General features: G+C 40.1%; 2 protein-coding genes across 2 annotated transcripts in view; one reads left to right on the top strand and one right to left on the bottom strand.

Annotated features, from left to right (window-relative positions):
* ptprea (protein tyrosine phosphatase receptor type Ea) overlaps window positions 1-16259 on the top strand; it is a 424624-nt gene that overhangs the window by 295868 nt on the left and 112497 nt on the right. The gene's annotated exons all lie outside the window — the stretch shown is intronic.
* Window positions 2127-10484, bottom strand: LOC128381093 (mitogen-activated protein kinase kinase kinase 14-like). Its single transcript, XM_053341045.1, has 10 exons — window positions 10454-10484; window positions 10233-10361; window positions 9175-9279; window positions 5493-5656; window positions 5254-5404; window positions 3937-4494; window positions 3449-3555; window positions 3237-3357; window positions 3047-3147; window positions 2127-2395 (listed from the first exon to the last, which is right to left on the bottom strand). The coding sequence occupies exons 1-10, from the start codon at window positions 10467-10469 to the stop codon at window positions 2231-2233; spliced, it is 1617 nt and encodes a 538-aa protein (XP_053197020.1). The 5' UTR covers window positions 10470-10484; the 3' UTR covers window positions 2127-2230.

The raw sequence follows: 16259 nt of genomic DNA, 5'->3' as shown, positions 1-16259 counted from the left end.
TGTTTGGACTCATTTATTAACAAAAAAAGTCCATATGCAAATTCTCTTATTCTAGCTTCTTATATATGGTTTCTGTAGTGTTCTGTGACAGTAAACTTGGGTTGTAGACAAAACAAGATAGCATCATCCTCATTAGTGATCAGTTTTTCATAATCATGGCTCCAGCTTCACACAATTCATTTGAAAAAATGTAGGCTATGTTATCGACACTGGATTATTTTCATAGTAAAAGATGTGGCCTAAAATATGTGTCCTGGATCTATTCATCCAGACCCAGTAATGGCTATAATGGGAAACACTGGGATACAACAGACTACAGTCATATCTGAGACAATAGTGCCATTCCAGCTTTGCACCAACTGTTTGGTGAGGCCCTTTCCTGTTATCGTCACAAGGCCTCCATGCGGAAAGCCAACCCCATTAAGAAGTGGTTTGCCCAGTTTGGTGAGGAGGAACTTGACTGGCTTGCTTACACAGAGCTCTGACCTCATCTTGCACTTTGGGGATGAACTGGAACTGCAAGTTGGGCCTTATCACCTAACATCTATAGTAGGCCGACCTCACGTCTTGTGGCTAAACGGAAACAAAGCCTTAAAGGATAGATTCACAGTTTTTCAAGTCTGTCTTAAAACAGCTGCCAGGTGTTCAAATAAACAGTGGAAGAGGTTTCCCTTGCTGTAATCATTCTTCCTGTTCATACTGGCTGTTAAAAGATCCCCCTTCAAAAGCACTTTCAGTGTAAGTGATGAGGGCCAAAATCCACACAGTCATTTAAAAGTTGATGTGAAATTTATATGAAGCTTCAGCAGTCTGAGCTAGTCATATCAAGTGGATATCTGACACATCTACAGCCTTTTAAGCATCAAATTCCCTCTTTGTGTTTCCTAGGACAGTGTTTCCTTGTTTAGCTGTGGTGGAAGTATAGTAACAAAAAAAGGGACTTTGGCACTAAAAAGACTGAAACTCCTAAAGATATATACTTGATTTGATTCATTTGGATGGCTGAAGCTTCATATTAGCTTGAGATACACTTTTACATACATTTTGGCACAAAAGGAGGACTGTAGGTTTTGTCCCCCATCACTTAGACTTCATTGTAAGTGTATTTAGTGTACAATAGGTTTCAAACCACTTGGGACTTGTGCTCTGTATTTTCTTTGTTTCAGTCATTTTAATCTTCACATAAAGAATCATGTTACAGTGTTAGAGAAATGCCAGTTCTGGTGCCATGGGTTAAAAAAGTTCTCAAGCCTTCTAAAAAGTGGCAGGCTGTGTTTAAATATTTGCCAAAGGCGTCATTTGACTGACCCTATATTATCTCTCCGCCTTCCTCAAACACCACCCTACAGAAACAAATCAACGGGTGCATTTCAGCTGTGAAACCCACATGTCCCTAATACAATGAGAATTTATATGAAATGCCTGAAAAACCACGTGTGCCTGAGTCATGTGATTTGATCACATGTAATACACTGTTTCACATGTGATGCAGCCAAATCTACTCTTTTTGTCAGGGCAAGGCAAGGTTTTATTAGTGCTGTAAAAGTTACGTCACGCTATAGGTCTAGTCCTAATCTATTGTAGCATAGGAGGAGTTTTCATTATCGTGTGTGTAATGATGAACTGGTTGGTCCTGAATCTATCTTTAATGCTCCTGCAGACCGCCTCTCTTCTCCTGTGTGGAACTAAACTAAAGGAGACAATAAACAAAAGAGGCAATAATTAGAAAACAAACAGAGCTGGGAGAACAGAGCAGCTTCTTTGTTCAGGATGTCATCGTTTATTAAGATATAAAATGTCAGAAACATTCAAGTATTTAAGTCTGGAGGGCTCATACTGTATTGTGTGACAATTGTTCATTGTTTCAAGCAGCTTCTAAACCTTGAAAGGCACCCAGTGACATGACTATCTCTAGTTTACAGACCATGGAGGCAACAAAGGCATACTGTAATATAATCAGTTCTTCAGTTTAATATAAATCAAATAACTGATACAGAAAAATCATCTTTACAAATAGAAAACATCATTAAAATCACATCCAGTAATATTTAATGAGAAAACTCACTCATCTCAAATTCATACCATAAACTCTAACTATCCAACTTTTACACAGGAAAATAAATCAACAATAAAATATCTGTATATATATTAATCCATTTTTTTTGACCACATAGCTTAAGAACAAACAATAACTCATTTTGTGCATTCAACAAAACATAATAAAAATGTCTCATTCTCGTAGCTCCAGCTTGCCGTCACTGACCCTCCACCTCCAGCGCTGACATCTGTCAGGAGCAGGAACACAGCGGAGCCACAGGTAGGAGTCTTTGATCTCTTGATCCAAGGGCACCATCTTCCTGTCGAGGGTCTCCAAAGTGAAGGCTTTCCCTGAGATCTGAATGATAGATGGGATGATCAAACATAAATACAGTTGGTACAAATCAAAATGTATCAAATGTTGACATGGGACATCTAGTCATTTGGAGTCTTGTATTTAGGCCAAGGACTACATGTACAAAGGACTATATACTTGACATTTACGAAGTTTGGGTTTTGTAGAGAAGCATATCTATATTTCTCAGTCTCATACAGTAAGTATCAAAACTGCGGTGTTGTATACCCAACTTTACTTGTTAGTCAGACACATACTGCTGATTGCTGGACTGGACACCCCTTTTAAAAGCTACAAAATCAACTCATTGTACAGTGCAGACAGCCCAAACCAAGACAGACTTTCAAACCTCACTCAAAATCACACTGACATTTTGAACACAAAAGTAGGGCTGCAGCTAATGGCTACTTTCACTACCGATTCATATGGCGATTTAAAAAAATCTATAATTCTATTGCTTGTATTATCCGGTCCAAAAACAAAAAATGACCATATTACTCATCATCTACTAGCTAAATGAATCCTGAGGCATGATACAGCAGGAACTGGGTAACATATCATCTCAACTTAACAATATCCTGGAGTAAACCGTGCTTAGAATATCCGAAAACACATTCAAACAAGCAATTTAGACATCAGTTAATAGTCTCTTACCTGATCACTAATTCCTATCGCAACATGTCCCACTTTGACCTGCCGACGTTCTCGAATCCTCAGACACTCGCCTTGTACGTTCTCTATCCAGATGTCAACACCTGCGTGTGTCAGAGCAGTAAAAGAAATGATCCCAACAGCAAATCAACCACCTTATAAGTCAGTGGTAGATAGATTGCTGCTGTTTTACCTTCAAAGCAGTACGAGGAGGGCTGATTTGCTGACACCAACCACTCCAGGTGTCTGTCTGCTTGACTGTTGCAAGAGGAAAAGACTCCAGAGCTGAGGTCATCAGATGAGCGATCAGATTCCTTAAAATGGGAAGGAAAATTAAGTTGTTTTTTTTGCAGTTTTTACTTTACAAAAGAGTAGTTCCACATGCATTCATCTTTAAATACGCACCTTGTCTGAGTCATCAATTGGCGATGTATCCGAGCAGCTGAAACAGGACGGAGGGTCATCTCGTGGCTCAGGGGAGGGGGGCTGGATTGTGGTGCCAAGAGCTACACCTAAAGACAATATTAACCGTTTCTGTTAGTATGAGATGTATAGCAATTTTTAGTTACATTTTACTTCCCATATATATGTGTTTGTCTTTCTTATTGTGGTTCATTAAATACACGCCAGGTATACTTTGGTCACATTTATCACAATCACATTCACATAACAAAGGCATGCTGAAAATATTACAGGAAATATGATTTTCTTGGTAATGAAATCTCGTAATGAAATCAGAGCTCACTCGGCCTTTCTTCATTACAGCCACTTTATCAGTTTGTGAGATGAAGTGTTCTGATAACGTTTAGTTGCAGCAGATGAAATAAAATGGTAAACAGGAGTGTATTACCCACGCTGAACTGTTCCCATGACGCAGACGTTTACTGACTCACCGTCTCTGATGTATTCCAGCTCTGGTTCTGATCTCCCTGAATTGTTGTTTGTCTGTTTGGCTTTTTGCAGTAAAGGGAAAAGGCCTCGAAGAGTACGGAGATACTCTGTGGATACAGAAGAATCCCACTCCTCCTCCTCCTCCTCCTCCTCCTCTTCATCTCCCTCCTCTTCCCAATCACCTTCATAGTCCCTGTCAGTTTTCAGCCACTTCTCCCGAATATATTCCTCCTCTCCCATATAGATGTCTACTTCTGAATCAGACCCAGTGTCCCAGTCTTTCTCACTTGCAGTGTAATCATCCCGCAGTGATTTTGGCTGAGATTCCCATACCCTGCTCAGCAAATCTGAGTCACCTTCCTCCAGGTCATTGCTGTCCTCGTCCACTGCCGTAGTTCTCCAGGGGCTCACCCAGTACATCATGGGAGCTGAGACGGGAGGTGATGGTTTATTTGGGGTGGCAGGGATTCCAGATGACAAAGAGCTGGGAGTGTCTTCAGTCTTGCCGTGACACAGCCTTTCACAGGCCGTTTTGATGGACCAGGGACTCAGACCTCCAACTGTGGAGCAAAAAATTAATTTTCAGATTAAAATCCAACTGAAATCACATAAAGTTATCGCTTTTTGCAGTCAAAATAATGTCAATATGGTTATAAATGTGTTGTTAATAGTTTTATATTACTATTAGTCTTTGGGTAAACATCAGAAATGCTCCTTTTGACCTTTTGGCCAAAGGTTTTGAGTGTCAATGTTACATTGTAGGGAATAAACTCCATATAAGAGATGAAGTCAACAAACTTGTGCTGTAGCTACATGTTATGTTACAATGGTACATGCATTGTTACAATGATATTGTGGAGTAAAGACCAAGCAAGCAACTAGACCAAAGTACATTGCACTTCTACCAGGTGAATGTTTGTTTGGTGGCACGTTCCACACTCTAAGGTGCAGGACAAGACATGTGTTCAAGATTGTAAGTTAGATAAGAAGTAGAGTTTGTGGCTCTTTTTCTGTATCAGGGTGCTATCAGATTCAGTGTGACTGTCTGCTTTGACTATGATACCCGTTACCACTTTATGCAAGATTTTATTGGCTGAATTGAAACAAAGACTCCTGCTACATAGATGGAAAAATGAAAGATATTCTGTCAAATTAATGCATACCTAGGGGGCAACAATACATTTCACCCTTTTGGATTTTTACAGGAGAACACAAGACAAGTGATTTACAAAGCAGATGTATTCTATAGCAAATAAAAAGGTTTATAGTTGACAAATAATGTTATTCTAGGATGACTCTTTAATATCAAGTGCATTGACCTGCTCTGAGGGCCTTGGTGATTTTCTTCCTCAGCTCCTTTGCTGATGCTCGCCTGTCAGGATTCTTCTGGAGTCCGGCCCTGAACACTTTGGCTGTGAAATTGTTACATTTGGACGGCACCTCCCACAGAGGCGGAGGCTCGTTGACAATCTGATACAGACAACAAGAAGTGTGAATCAGTCTTTTCTTATTCAGGGTGAAATTGATTTTCCAGTAACGATGGGGAAGAGACTCTGACCTGGAGACATAGTGGATGGGAATAGTAACGTATCCATGGGTGGCATCCGTTGAGCATGTGCAGTAGCATACAACAGCTGCTCCACACATCCGCCTTGGCACAGAGTTGGTCCCCTCTTACTACCTCAGGAGCCATGTGGGTCTCTGTGCCAGGGAAGGCGGCGCCTACATGAATAAAACAGTAAATTAATTGTAATCTCTCCCTTGTATCTCTTTATTACTTTTAATTGTCCCATGTTATTTTTCTCTGTTTGCTCGTGATCATGTTTATACATTACATTTGTTTTGTTGTTGTTGTAATATGGCTTTAAACCTTCACTATTGTATTGTCCATAATGTGTAAAATTGAGGTATAAAGAGGGATTCTACCAATTTTATACATGAGGATCACTTTACTTTTTATGAGAAGTGCTACTCAGCCCGTGAAAACAGCTGCATAATATCCTCTATGGCTCTGGAGGGGATTTGTCAAGTCTGGGAAAATAACTGATGATGTCATCGTGATGTCATCATGGTATTCTCCGTTTTGGCTTCATTAAAAAAAATAAGATACACACCAAAGCTTGAAAGATGTGGGTGTTTATAAGGCAATGAGGGTATAATAAAAAAGATGCTATTGAATTGCATGGTGGGAATTGTAGGATCTGGCATTTTTGGATCTTGACCGGTACAAGGGACTAAATCTGGATTTACGCTTTTGCAACAAGGGTTTATGTCATACCTCAAGGGTGACATCTTCCTTTTGCCGACAACAATACCACAAAACCACAAGAACTGATTTAGCTTGGCTACTTGTGTTTTCTCCTAAAAGTTTCTGATGCATGTAAAGACTGTTCAGAGAGAAGACAACATGAAGTCTGAGTTCATGTGCCTAACTGAAACCTTGCAAAACCAAGAGACTACTCTGTGCTTAATGAGGCCTGCTGTCCTGGCTATAGTTACATGGAAAAAGCCTGCAGCTCTGGCCGTGGTGGTGGTTTACCACACCGGATTGAACTGAGACTGTCTCCTTTGCCAATGCCTGATCTTTCTTCTGTTGAACTACTGAAAGCCTTGCTCTAAAATGTAAACCTCCATACTCCATGATAGTGCCTCTTACCTACGACCCTCCCCAAACCAAACTCATCTTTCCTCTATGAGATACATGACCTCCTCACTTCACTCTGCGTCATGTCAACCAACATCATCATTGTTAGTGATATGAATATACATGTTAACAACCCCGCCTGTGATTTTTTAGAGTTCTTGAGTCTGATGGATTGTCTTAGTCTGAAGCAGCATGTTGATGTCCCTACTCACACCAGGGGGCACACCCTTGACCTGGTCATCACTGACTCCATCCCACATCGACAACCTACAGGTCTATGGTCTGGGTGTGTCCAACCACAACGTAGTCTCAATGGTTTTGACATTATTGTCTGAACCTACTAAACCCAAGCATCAAATGGTTTTTTGGGACTGGAAGAGCATTGACCCAGTCATCATGATTTTGGAGCATATCATCTATCCAGCTTCTGCATCAATGGATGAACCAGTGGAACCCGTTAATACATTTCTAAGCAGCGTCACTGATCCTCACGGCCCTGTCAAGCCGCAAGGTCAATGTTTACGCTCTGCTCCCTGTTACATTCATGATCAGTGGAAAATAAAAACAGCTAGAACAATGCTTCAGGTGCCTTGGTCTTGCTGAACATCATAGGACTTACAGAGTCCCTTAAAGATGCTCGGTCAGTTCTACAACTAATGAAAAATAATCATGGCAACCCTCAGCATCCTTTTCCACCTGTTTACCCTCTGCATACTCCCCCGTAGATGTGTCATCAGCAGACATAGGATGTCTTTTCATTGCTATGCTGATGATACTCAGCTATATATCAAAACTGTCCCAAGCCCTACTGCAGCCTCAGCTGTCTTACGGAGATAAAAGGTCCTAACCCAGTTACACAGCAGCAAAACTGAAGCTCTCCTTATCCTCATTCCACACCAGATTCAGTCAACCCTCATACTTCATCTCAGCCTTTATGGCCAAAACATCCCCCTTTCCTCCTCAGTCATTAATCTTGGTGTTAGGTTTGACCCTCAGCTGACTTTTGATGACCATATAAGACCACCCCAAAAACATCTGTAAATTCCACTCCTCTCTAACCCTGTCAATTGCAGAGAAACTTGTCCATGTCTTTATCTCCTCAAGACTGGACTAGTGCGATGCTTTCTTCACAGGGATCCTTGGCTGCAGTATTGAGAAGCTCCAGTACATTCAGAACAGCTGTGCTAGCATCCTGATGAGATTGCGAAAACACAAATATATAACGCCAATTCTGTTTTCATTGCACTGGCTCCCTGGATTGCCTACAAAGTGCTGCTACTCACATCCATCAACGGACATGCGCCTCCCTGCCTACAGGAACAGATCACACCAAAGACCACAACACACACCCTCAGATCTGCCAGCAGCTTGCTCTTCTTGGTCTCCAGTACTAAGCTCTGCACCATGGGGGGTTTAGCCTTCTGCTCTGTTGCACCACGCGTGTGGAATCGCCTTCCTAACCATCTGAGAGCAGCACAGACCCTAGTCTCTTTTTAAAAAAACACCTAAAACCTTTCTATTCAGGAAGACTTTTTCACCTTAACTCTTATTACTATTTATGTTGTGTGTTCTTCGTTATGAATACTCTAGCACTTTGGGTTTCACTATGAAGTAAAGGTTCCGTACAAATTAAATGTATTATTCTTATTATTGTTTTATAATTCATCTTGTCCTTTTTAGTAACACACATCGACAACATTTGAATTGCAAACCCTCTGCTCACCACAACCCCTTCTCTCTATCATGGAGAATGAAATGCATAAAAACAGACACCCATATATATTAAACCTTCCCAATATAAGGTTTAGTCCCCTTAATTATCAATATAATGATAAAATTGTTTTAAATTTGTCTTTTACAGCTACTTCTATATATTTATTTTTGTTTTAATTAGGTTATTATATTTCATATTTATTTGTAGTGCACTTCGGTCAATATCTGTTATTTTCAAATGTACTCTATAAATAAATTTTACTTGACTTGTATCATAAAGTGAATGAAAGAAGGTCAACTTACTATTACATGGGGATATAACTAAAGCACAATATGATCCGATCAGATGCAGTATGATATTTACCCATTTAGTTTACACAGTAGGTATCTACAGTGGAACTCCCATTAACCCCTTGCGTCAAGTTTAAATCTAGTTTAAAAGTCAGGCTATCTTGACCTCTAGTGCATCAATTTTTGCCTTTTTTTGTTTTATAATGAAGCTCTCGGGAGTTTTTATGACTTTATGAAAGCGCAATACTTAATCAATTACATGTCACTTTAAGTTGTTTTTGGAGTCACTGTAAGTTAGTTTTGATGAGATCATCAGATGAACACATAAATGCAGGATGTCTCTTTGTTTTTATCATAGATTTACTAAAGAAGAAGATAATAGAAAGATTCAGGTAGCAATAACCAACCACCTTTTGGATGAAAGCTGCTTATTTCCCTGAGTAGCAGAAATAAAATTGATGTGGTAACATATCCTTTCAGATCCAACAATGTGACCAATAACTAGCAGGTGAATGATTGTGTTTTTACCACAGTTGTACAATTATTCAGTTTTTGACATGAACTGTTGCTGACATTTGTATAGTTTACTTACCCCTGAAGGCCTTGGTGCTCCATCCATTGTCATCTAATGTCTCTGAGAGACCAAAGTCACAGAGGAATGTGTCTCTGCAGTCTGCAGACAGCAGCACATTGTCAACTGGAATAAAATCAACACACAGGATTTAGAGAGACAGCTTGTTTTCATTTGGTGCTCATTATTAAACAGTTGACTGAGAAATGAGGAGGCTGTCAGAGGCTGTCAGAGTGATGGGTACACAGGAGACCAAAACTTCACTGGCCAAACTCCTGAACAGCCATCCTGAGGCTGCACAAGATAACATCTCCAAAAATAAAGCAAGCACACACTTTTTTTCCACCTCTTTGTGAAGATCTAATATGATGAGACTGTTAAATTTGATGGTTGTTGGCTGAATGAGACTTGCAGTGAGCTCAGAGGACAATAGAGGGGCCTAATTTGAGCAAGCCCCTTGCTACTCAATCCTCTCAGCGGGGATTACTGAGGGTTTAGGGGTGAGGTGTCAGTTTAGGATTAGGAACCATCACTGTGGATTCCAGCTGACAACCAGTAGCTAGAGGCTTTACTGGGCTCCCTGCCTCCGTGTAAGTATTGCTGATAATATCAAATCCACTATCACGGCAACGAGAGATGGGACACTGTGGGGTCTCACAACTAACCAAACAAGGTAAAGTTGGAATCCATACCCTGTGTGTGTGTATACATATCACAGGCAATATGAATAAATAAATCAATAAATCAATGAATAAATACTAAAAATACAAGACTGCTCAACCATTAAAGTTGTAAACCAAAACAATGAGCTGAAAGACACTAAAAGGCTTCATAGAGCTAAGAGGAACTGAGGATTTGGCTTATTATTCTCCATTACTCATAGAGGTCATTTGATCCACTGTTGATATAAAAATATTGATTAGTGCAGCTTTGACTACAGGACTTGAGTATTATTTAGTTAACATCCATCACCGCTTTAAATTGCCTCACCAGAGATGCTGTTTTGCATTAGATGTGCTCTAGTCAAGTGAAACTAAACACCCAGACTTATCATCTTAGACTTATCAACTTGATCCCACCTTTGACATCCAGGTGCAGGACTTTTCTGTGGTGCAGGTGTTCCAGCGCCCCTAGAGTCTGATGAAGGTAGTGCAGGGCCAAATCCTCAGGTAGGGTGTTCATCTCCTTTACGAGCTGTGCCAAACAAGCTGAAGAAGTTCGGACAAGTCTGGTTACTTTATAAGACTACTCAAACTACCTCATTATGATAGAGTATGTGTGTTATTGATACAAACTTTACCTGGTTTCAAGTCCATGAAGAGTACAACGTTCAGCCCCTCCCTCACAGCTCCGAAGAGCTCCACAACACGAGGGGAGTTCAGAGCGCTCCACGTGCTCACCTCCTCTCTGCTGAAATGACTCAGTGGAATCTGAGATAAGTGGACATTATGATTTTTTATTATTATTATTTCAGAAACTTTTAACTTAATCATCATTTCTGATATCAATCTAGAAGGGAAATAATGTTTAAAACGTTTTGGGTGATGTGTATCTGGATTTTAAATGACTCACTCTTTCTTGGCTTACCCTTTTGGCTGCACATTTGAATCCAGTCCTTCTGTCCTGAACACAGAATACATCACCGTATGATCCATTCTGGATGTGGTTTTGGACATAATAGTCCTCTCCCTCCCTGTACTGGGAACTATTGGGCTGGAGTTGCTTAAGAATACAAAAGAAACACATTGAAAGCATAAAATGAGAAACAGGATGAGGGAAATGAAGGAGCAGTTAAAGCATAAAATCATAAAGCCTGTTGCATCACAGCCAAACAACCAATCAGTGAGATCATGGCAAGGATATCCTGTCAGTTGTCAAAGGTAAAATATCTACTGTAAACATGCAGCAACTTGTTTTAAGTGGCTTAAGGCTGAGGCAAAATATGAAGTGCAATTCCACAGTTGGCCACTAGATGCTCCAGTAGACTCCCATTCAAAAAGCATCAACATCTCTGAACCGATACTAAGTGAATCATTTTTTTTCAATGAGTCATTATGGTCTTACTCTTTAAATTCAGGCCCTCTAATAAGTGTGTTAGTGGGCATTTTGACTGCTCTATTAGTGAGATTTGAAGATTTATAGTAGCTTTGATGTCTGCCATGTGGGTGTTGATTGGTTGTTGATCTGTTGATCTCCCTGGCTCCAGGACTCACATTGAGTCATACTATGTCGCAATATTTCACTCAGTATAATGTTACGATACCTGCGTTGTTAGCACTATTTAGCTAAAGTAGCTAATGTTAGCCCAACAAATAGGTAAGTGTTTAGTTAACATGTTCATCATAACAACTAATAAGATAAGGGTTAGGGTTATGGTTTACAGCTTGTTCTGCTGCCTGCAAGTGACTAAAAACTATTTTATTCTAAGCAACTTTTTACTTCTACTCCAGCACATTTTAGAGGGAAATATTGTACATTATTATACGCTTTTCAGATGATGACCCAGGACTGAAAATCAAGATGTCTTGGCCTCCACTGCTTCAATTTAGTCCATTCTTACTTCAGTATGTCTCTTGTGAACCCCCATCTTTGAGGAAGTGCAACACAAAATTGCTGGAGCAAGTAAAAAAAGACATGTGACTTCTTTCTCTTCTGCTGAGATATGATTGATTGGGATGTTGCTCAAAGTGCATGCTGGAAACTTTTTTAGAGCAGGTTTTAGTGTTCTTAACTTATTATAGTTTCAGGGCATATGTTGGCATGTTAATATCAGCAAAGTTGTATGTGTAGATAAATTAAATGTAAATGTCTTACATCATGAAATATGAGTCCTTCATTGACAGGTACATTCTGTTTCCAGTTATTCAGAGTCTGTTTTTTGAAATCCTCAAAAAAGGGTGAAACAAAGAGTTTTGGCATCTGTGTCACTCTGCCTCTGAGGCAGTCCAAAACTGTGTCAATATCGATCACATCAGCAGCACTAAACACACATGGAGAGGAATTCACAGTGTGCAGGGGGGTGTAGTCTGAGTCTAGATTTCCCAAGAGGCTTTTGGCACACCCTGAAATCCTTGTGAAACCATTGGAGGAGTCAGAGTCCCGCTGAGCGTGGGAGGAAGAGTTAACACCAGACACTCCCATCAGGTCATTCCATCTACAGCTGTTGTGTACTTGTATGTCGTCCTCTGCACTGTAAGATGAGTCTGAATCACTTTCATGAGTGCAAATAGATTCGGCGCAATCAGAGTCTGAGCTTTCTCTGTCATCAGTGCTGGATGTGTCCTCTGTATCTATTGATCTGTACTGGTCCTCTGATAGTGACACATCCTCCACTCTTCTGACACAGTCACACACATCTTCACTGTTGTGACCTTCATAAACACAGGAGTGTTGGTCTCCATGGCTGCGAGGGCGTGAGAATGAGTCAGTAAACTGAGGAGGAGGTGGTATGATTTCAGCAGACGATGTCATCTCGCTGTCTGCTGATTTCAGCCAATCAATCTCCTGCACCCACAGCCCCCGGATGATTGGAGGTTCTTCTCCTTCCTCCTGGCTCTGTCTTGTCCTGGTTTTCCTGCGCTGTTTCCTCTGGAGGTGGTGGTGCGAGAGTTTAGTGGCGCCGTCGAAGTCCTCATCTTCTGTGTCACTCGTGAGCACAATTTCTTTGCTGAGAGGCCTGCAAATGAGATAATATGAGTTACTCCCAGTTTACTAACAGAGGCTCCACATGTTTAAGGATATTTACCATCAGAGATTAATCATTTTATCCAATTTAAAGTCTCTGTGTGTAGATTTTTATATTATTAAGTTGTTTTCAAATTATTCTGATGGGAAGCTCTGGGTTTATTTTTCTTTGTGAAACCTGGTGCAGTCAATGTCTTGCTTTAAGCACATTCATCTCAGTCTCTCTCTGTCACATCCATTGTAAGATGGGTGTGTGAGTGACAGTGTCTTCTTAATACTACCACAAGGAGTCACTAGAGTCAGCGTCATACACAACTTTCGTCTTAGGCTGGTTTGGATATGACCACTTAATGCTAATGAATCTACATCATACAGTGACATTTTAAACAATAGTGTGATACCAGCAGTTGATTTTTGTCTCTTTTCTCTTTCAACATGACATTGCATTCGTGTGCAAAGCCAGCTCCATAAAGAAATGCCCAGTATGGAAGAACTTGACTCTGTCTGACCTCAACCATATTCAACATCTTTGACATGAACTGAAACATCGACTACAAGCCAGACCCAATCTCCCTACATCAGTGTTGGACGTCAGTAATGCTGTTGAGGCTGAATGGGAGCGAATCCCTGCAGCCAGGTTCCAACATCTGCTGGGAAGTCAGCAAATTAGTTTTGATAGAACCTCATATGGGCTAGATTATGTTTTATAGTCACATAATGAGGAAATGTTGTTAATCTGGAAAGTCATAAACATGTCCATACAGAAATTAAAATGTTCACAGACGAGGCATTTATTTTCCATCTTAATATGCAAACTTGTAGTACAATATCCGCTGGCAGTAACAACACCATTATCTAACTTTTTCATTGTTACTTTTAGGCACTGGCTTGGAAAGATTATGTTCGTCAATACAGAAAAGACCTGCAGTGACTTGAAGCACATGACACACAAAAGAGTGTTTATTAACCAAAACCACAATCTTTTTTTAACCGAAACCAGAGTCCTTTTGTTGCCTGAGTCTGAGCTAAGCCCACATGGGACTTGAATCATGGTGTCTGGTGTCAAATCCTGAGCTTTGTTAATAATCCAGGCAGGATTGTCACCACAACATAATTAGGAACACAATTTAGTAATATACTTTCATATACTTTCAGCCATGTGTTATGTACTGCAGTATTAGGGGTGTATATTGTGAAGTACCTGTGCTTTTTGACCAGCAGAGATCTTGAGTAGAGGCTATGTGTGTTGGTAGGGCTGAACTCCTGAAAGTCTTCTCCTGGGACAGAGACAGTGACAGTTAGAGAATATAACTCAAAAATATAACTCAGTTCATCCGTTTTCAACAGTTTGATGACACTGACTGGAGGTGTATTTGGTGCTTGAATTTCCATGGCAAATATGGCAAATTATTTCTTAAGTAGAAATGTTCAATTGTGAATTTTAGTGCTGTTTGATTTCTCTACAGGACGGGAAACACAATGATGCAGTTCTTTTATCGTTATCACATTAGGGACTGTGAGTATAGCTTTTTTTATGACTGACTGTTTTCTCAAATGTTCAGACAGTGTATTTAAATGACTGACACGTTGTACATTATTTTACTGGCAAAGTATATCGCTGTATTTTTCTTCCTTTTATGAACTCAGAAAATAATCTTGCTTGAAGCTTTTGACTACCATGAACTTTTGACTGAATTTAACTGGTTTTGGACAGATTTCAACAGTCAGAGGGAAGTGGAGAGAAGCATGTGGTGAAAATACAACTTGAGATACAGGATTTTTTGACTCATATCATCTTAAAGTGTCAAACATCCATCATGCAATATATAGTACAAATGATCCCTGTCGGAATTGAACTCTATATGCTGACTGAGCGGAAGAGCCCCAGCAATGAACCACAATCTTACTCTCAGCCTGTGCGACTATGGAGACACAAGTATTCTCCTCAGGCACGTCCTGCCCTGCTGTGACCACGTGCTTGGCAGTGCCGTGCTGCATCACTCGGCTCAGATGCGGGGTGATGGCTTGGACCAGCGACTCTTTTTCCTCCTCACACGCTTGGCTGTCATCTTCCTTGCCAACAAACGAGAGTTCAGATCCTCCGGTCACAATGATAAACGGGGCGTTGGAGTTGAACATCCGGGGAATGGCCATTTCTCTGTCACTGTAGCTGTGCATCGACTTTATGAGAGCTGTAGGAGAGAAGATGGAAAAAACACACATATTCAAAAGGATTCACATCAGTACATATATACTAACACCTCAATTCTGGTGATTTTTTTGGGTCAGTCACATTGTATTTCAAGTTCTGAAAGTGGAAATCATGGCCTAACTTGCTCAAACAAAGATATTACATGACAGAAAGTAATGTGCATAGGCATGAATTATTTCAATCAATTATTTTATGGTCACTAAATGGAATTAAGGTTAATCTGTGACACGAAAAGAGATTTTAATTCAACATTTAATTGATTAAATACATTTTCTGCTTAGTTTTTCATGTTACTACTATGTGAGGGGTGTTATATCGCTTGAAATATTATATTATTTTGGTGATATACTGTTGTTTTTTTGGTCATTATTTTACATGGTGTGCGATCAAGTTTGGTTTGAGTCAATTAAATCTATGGTTGGGACCCCTGATGGAGTTACAGGATAAATCTGAAGGGTTGAAAGATGATTACAAAGTTAAAAATGAACATAGTTCCACTACATAAAATTATATTGATAATTGCTGTCGTTTTGTGAATTACTTGGATAGATTTACCCTTTCAGGCTCTGAGAGGGGAACATTACTCTTTGGTTGAACTCTTTAACATGTGCGGTGAAGAACTGGGAGCTACAATAGTAGCAGTATCTGTCTGTAAAAACAAATCCTTGAAGGCCTTGTCCTGCCTTCAAGGATATGTCTGGCAATTTTTTTGATTTTTCTTATTGTTAACATGTGCAGAGCCAAACCAAAAATGAATTGATCTACTGACAAGTATTTCCTCTGTGCTGTAGACCTCCATCATTGTCCAAAAACTATTAAAAACGAAGAGCCTTTGGAGCCACAGAGGCACAGAGGCATTTTTTACACTGTAGCCCTTATTTGAACAGCTACAAATGAGGCTGAAAATCAGTGAAATGATCCTTTAAGAAGCTGCTACAGATCCAACACCCAGAATATATATATTTGTTTCAGTAAATTTTAGCTGTGACCTTATGGAAATGAATCCTTCAAATTTTATTTTAGCATTAAGGCACCAGAGTGACCCTGTAATAGAAATCACCCATGTCAGTTCAACCATAGTAAAACAGTAAATGGGTAATTGGCAAGCATCTTAATGCGGTGGCATTTGCCATGGCCGGGCGTGAATGAACAGACACCAGTAGTGAGCCTGGCAAGGTGAGTATAAATAGCATGCAGAGATTTGGCACGC

Source organism: Scomber japonicus, chromosome 20, assembly GCF_027409825.1.
Source record: "Scomber japonicus isolate fScoJap1 chromosome 20, fScoJap1.pri, whole genome shotgun sequence".
NCBI lineage: Eukaryota > Metazoa > Chordata > Actinopteri > Scombriformes > Scombridae > Scomber > Scomber japonicus.
Note: the sequence above shows the minus strand (reverse complement) of the source record. Positions and strands in the feature narration are given on the sequence as shown.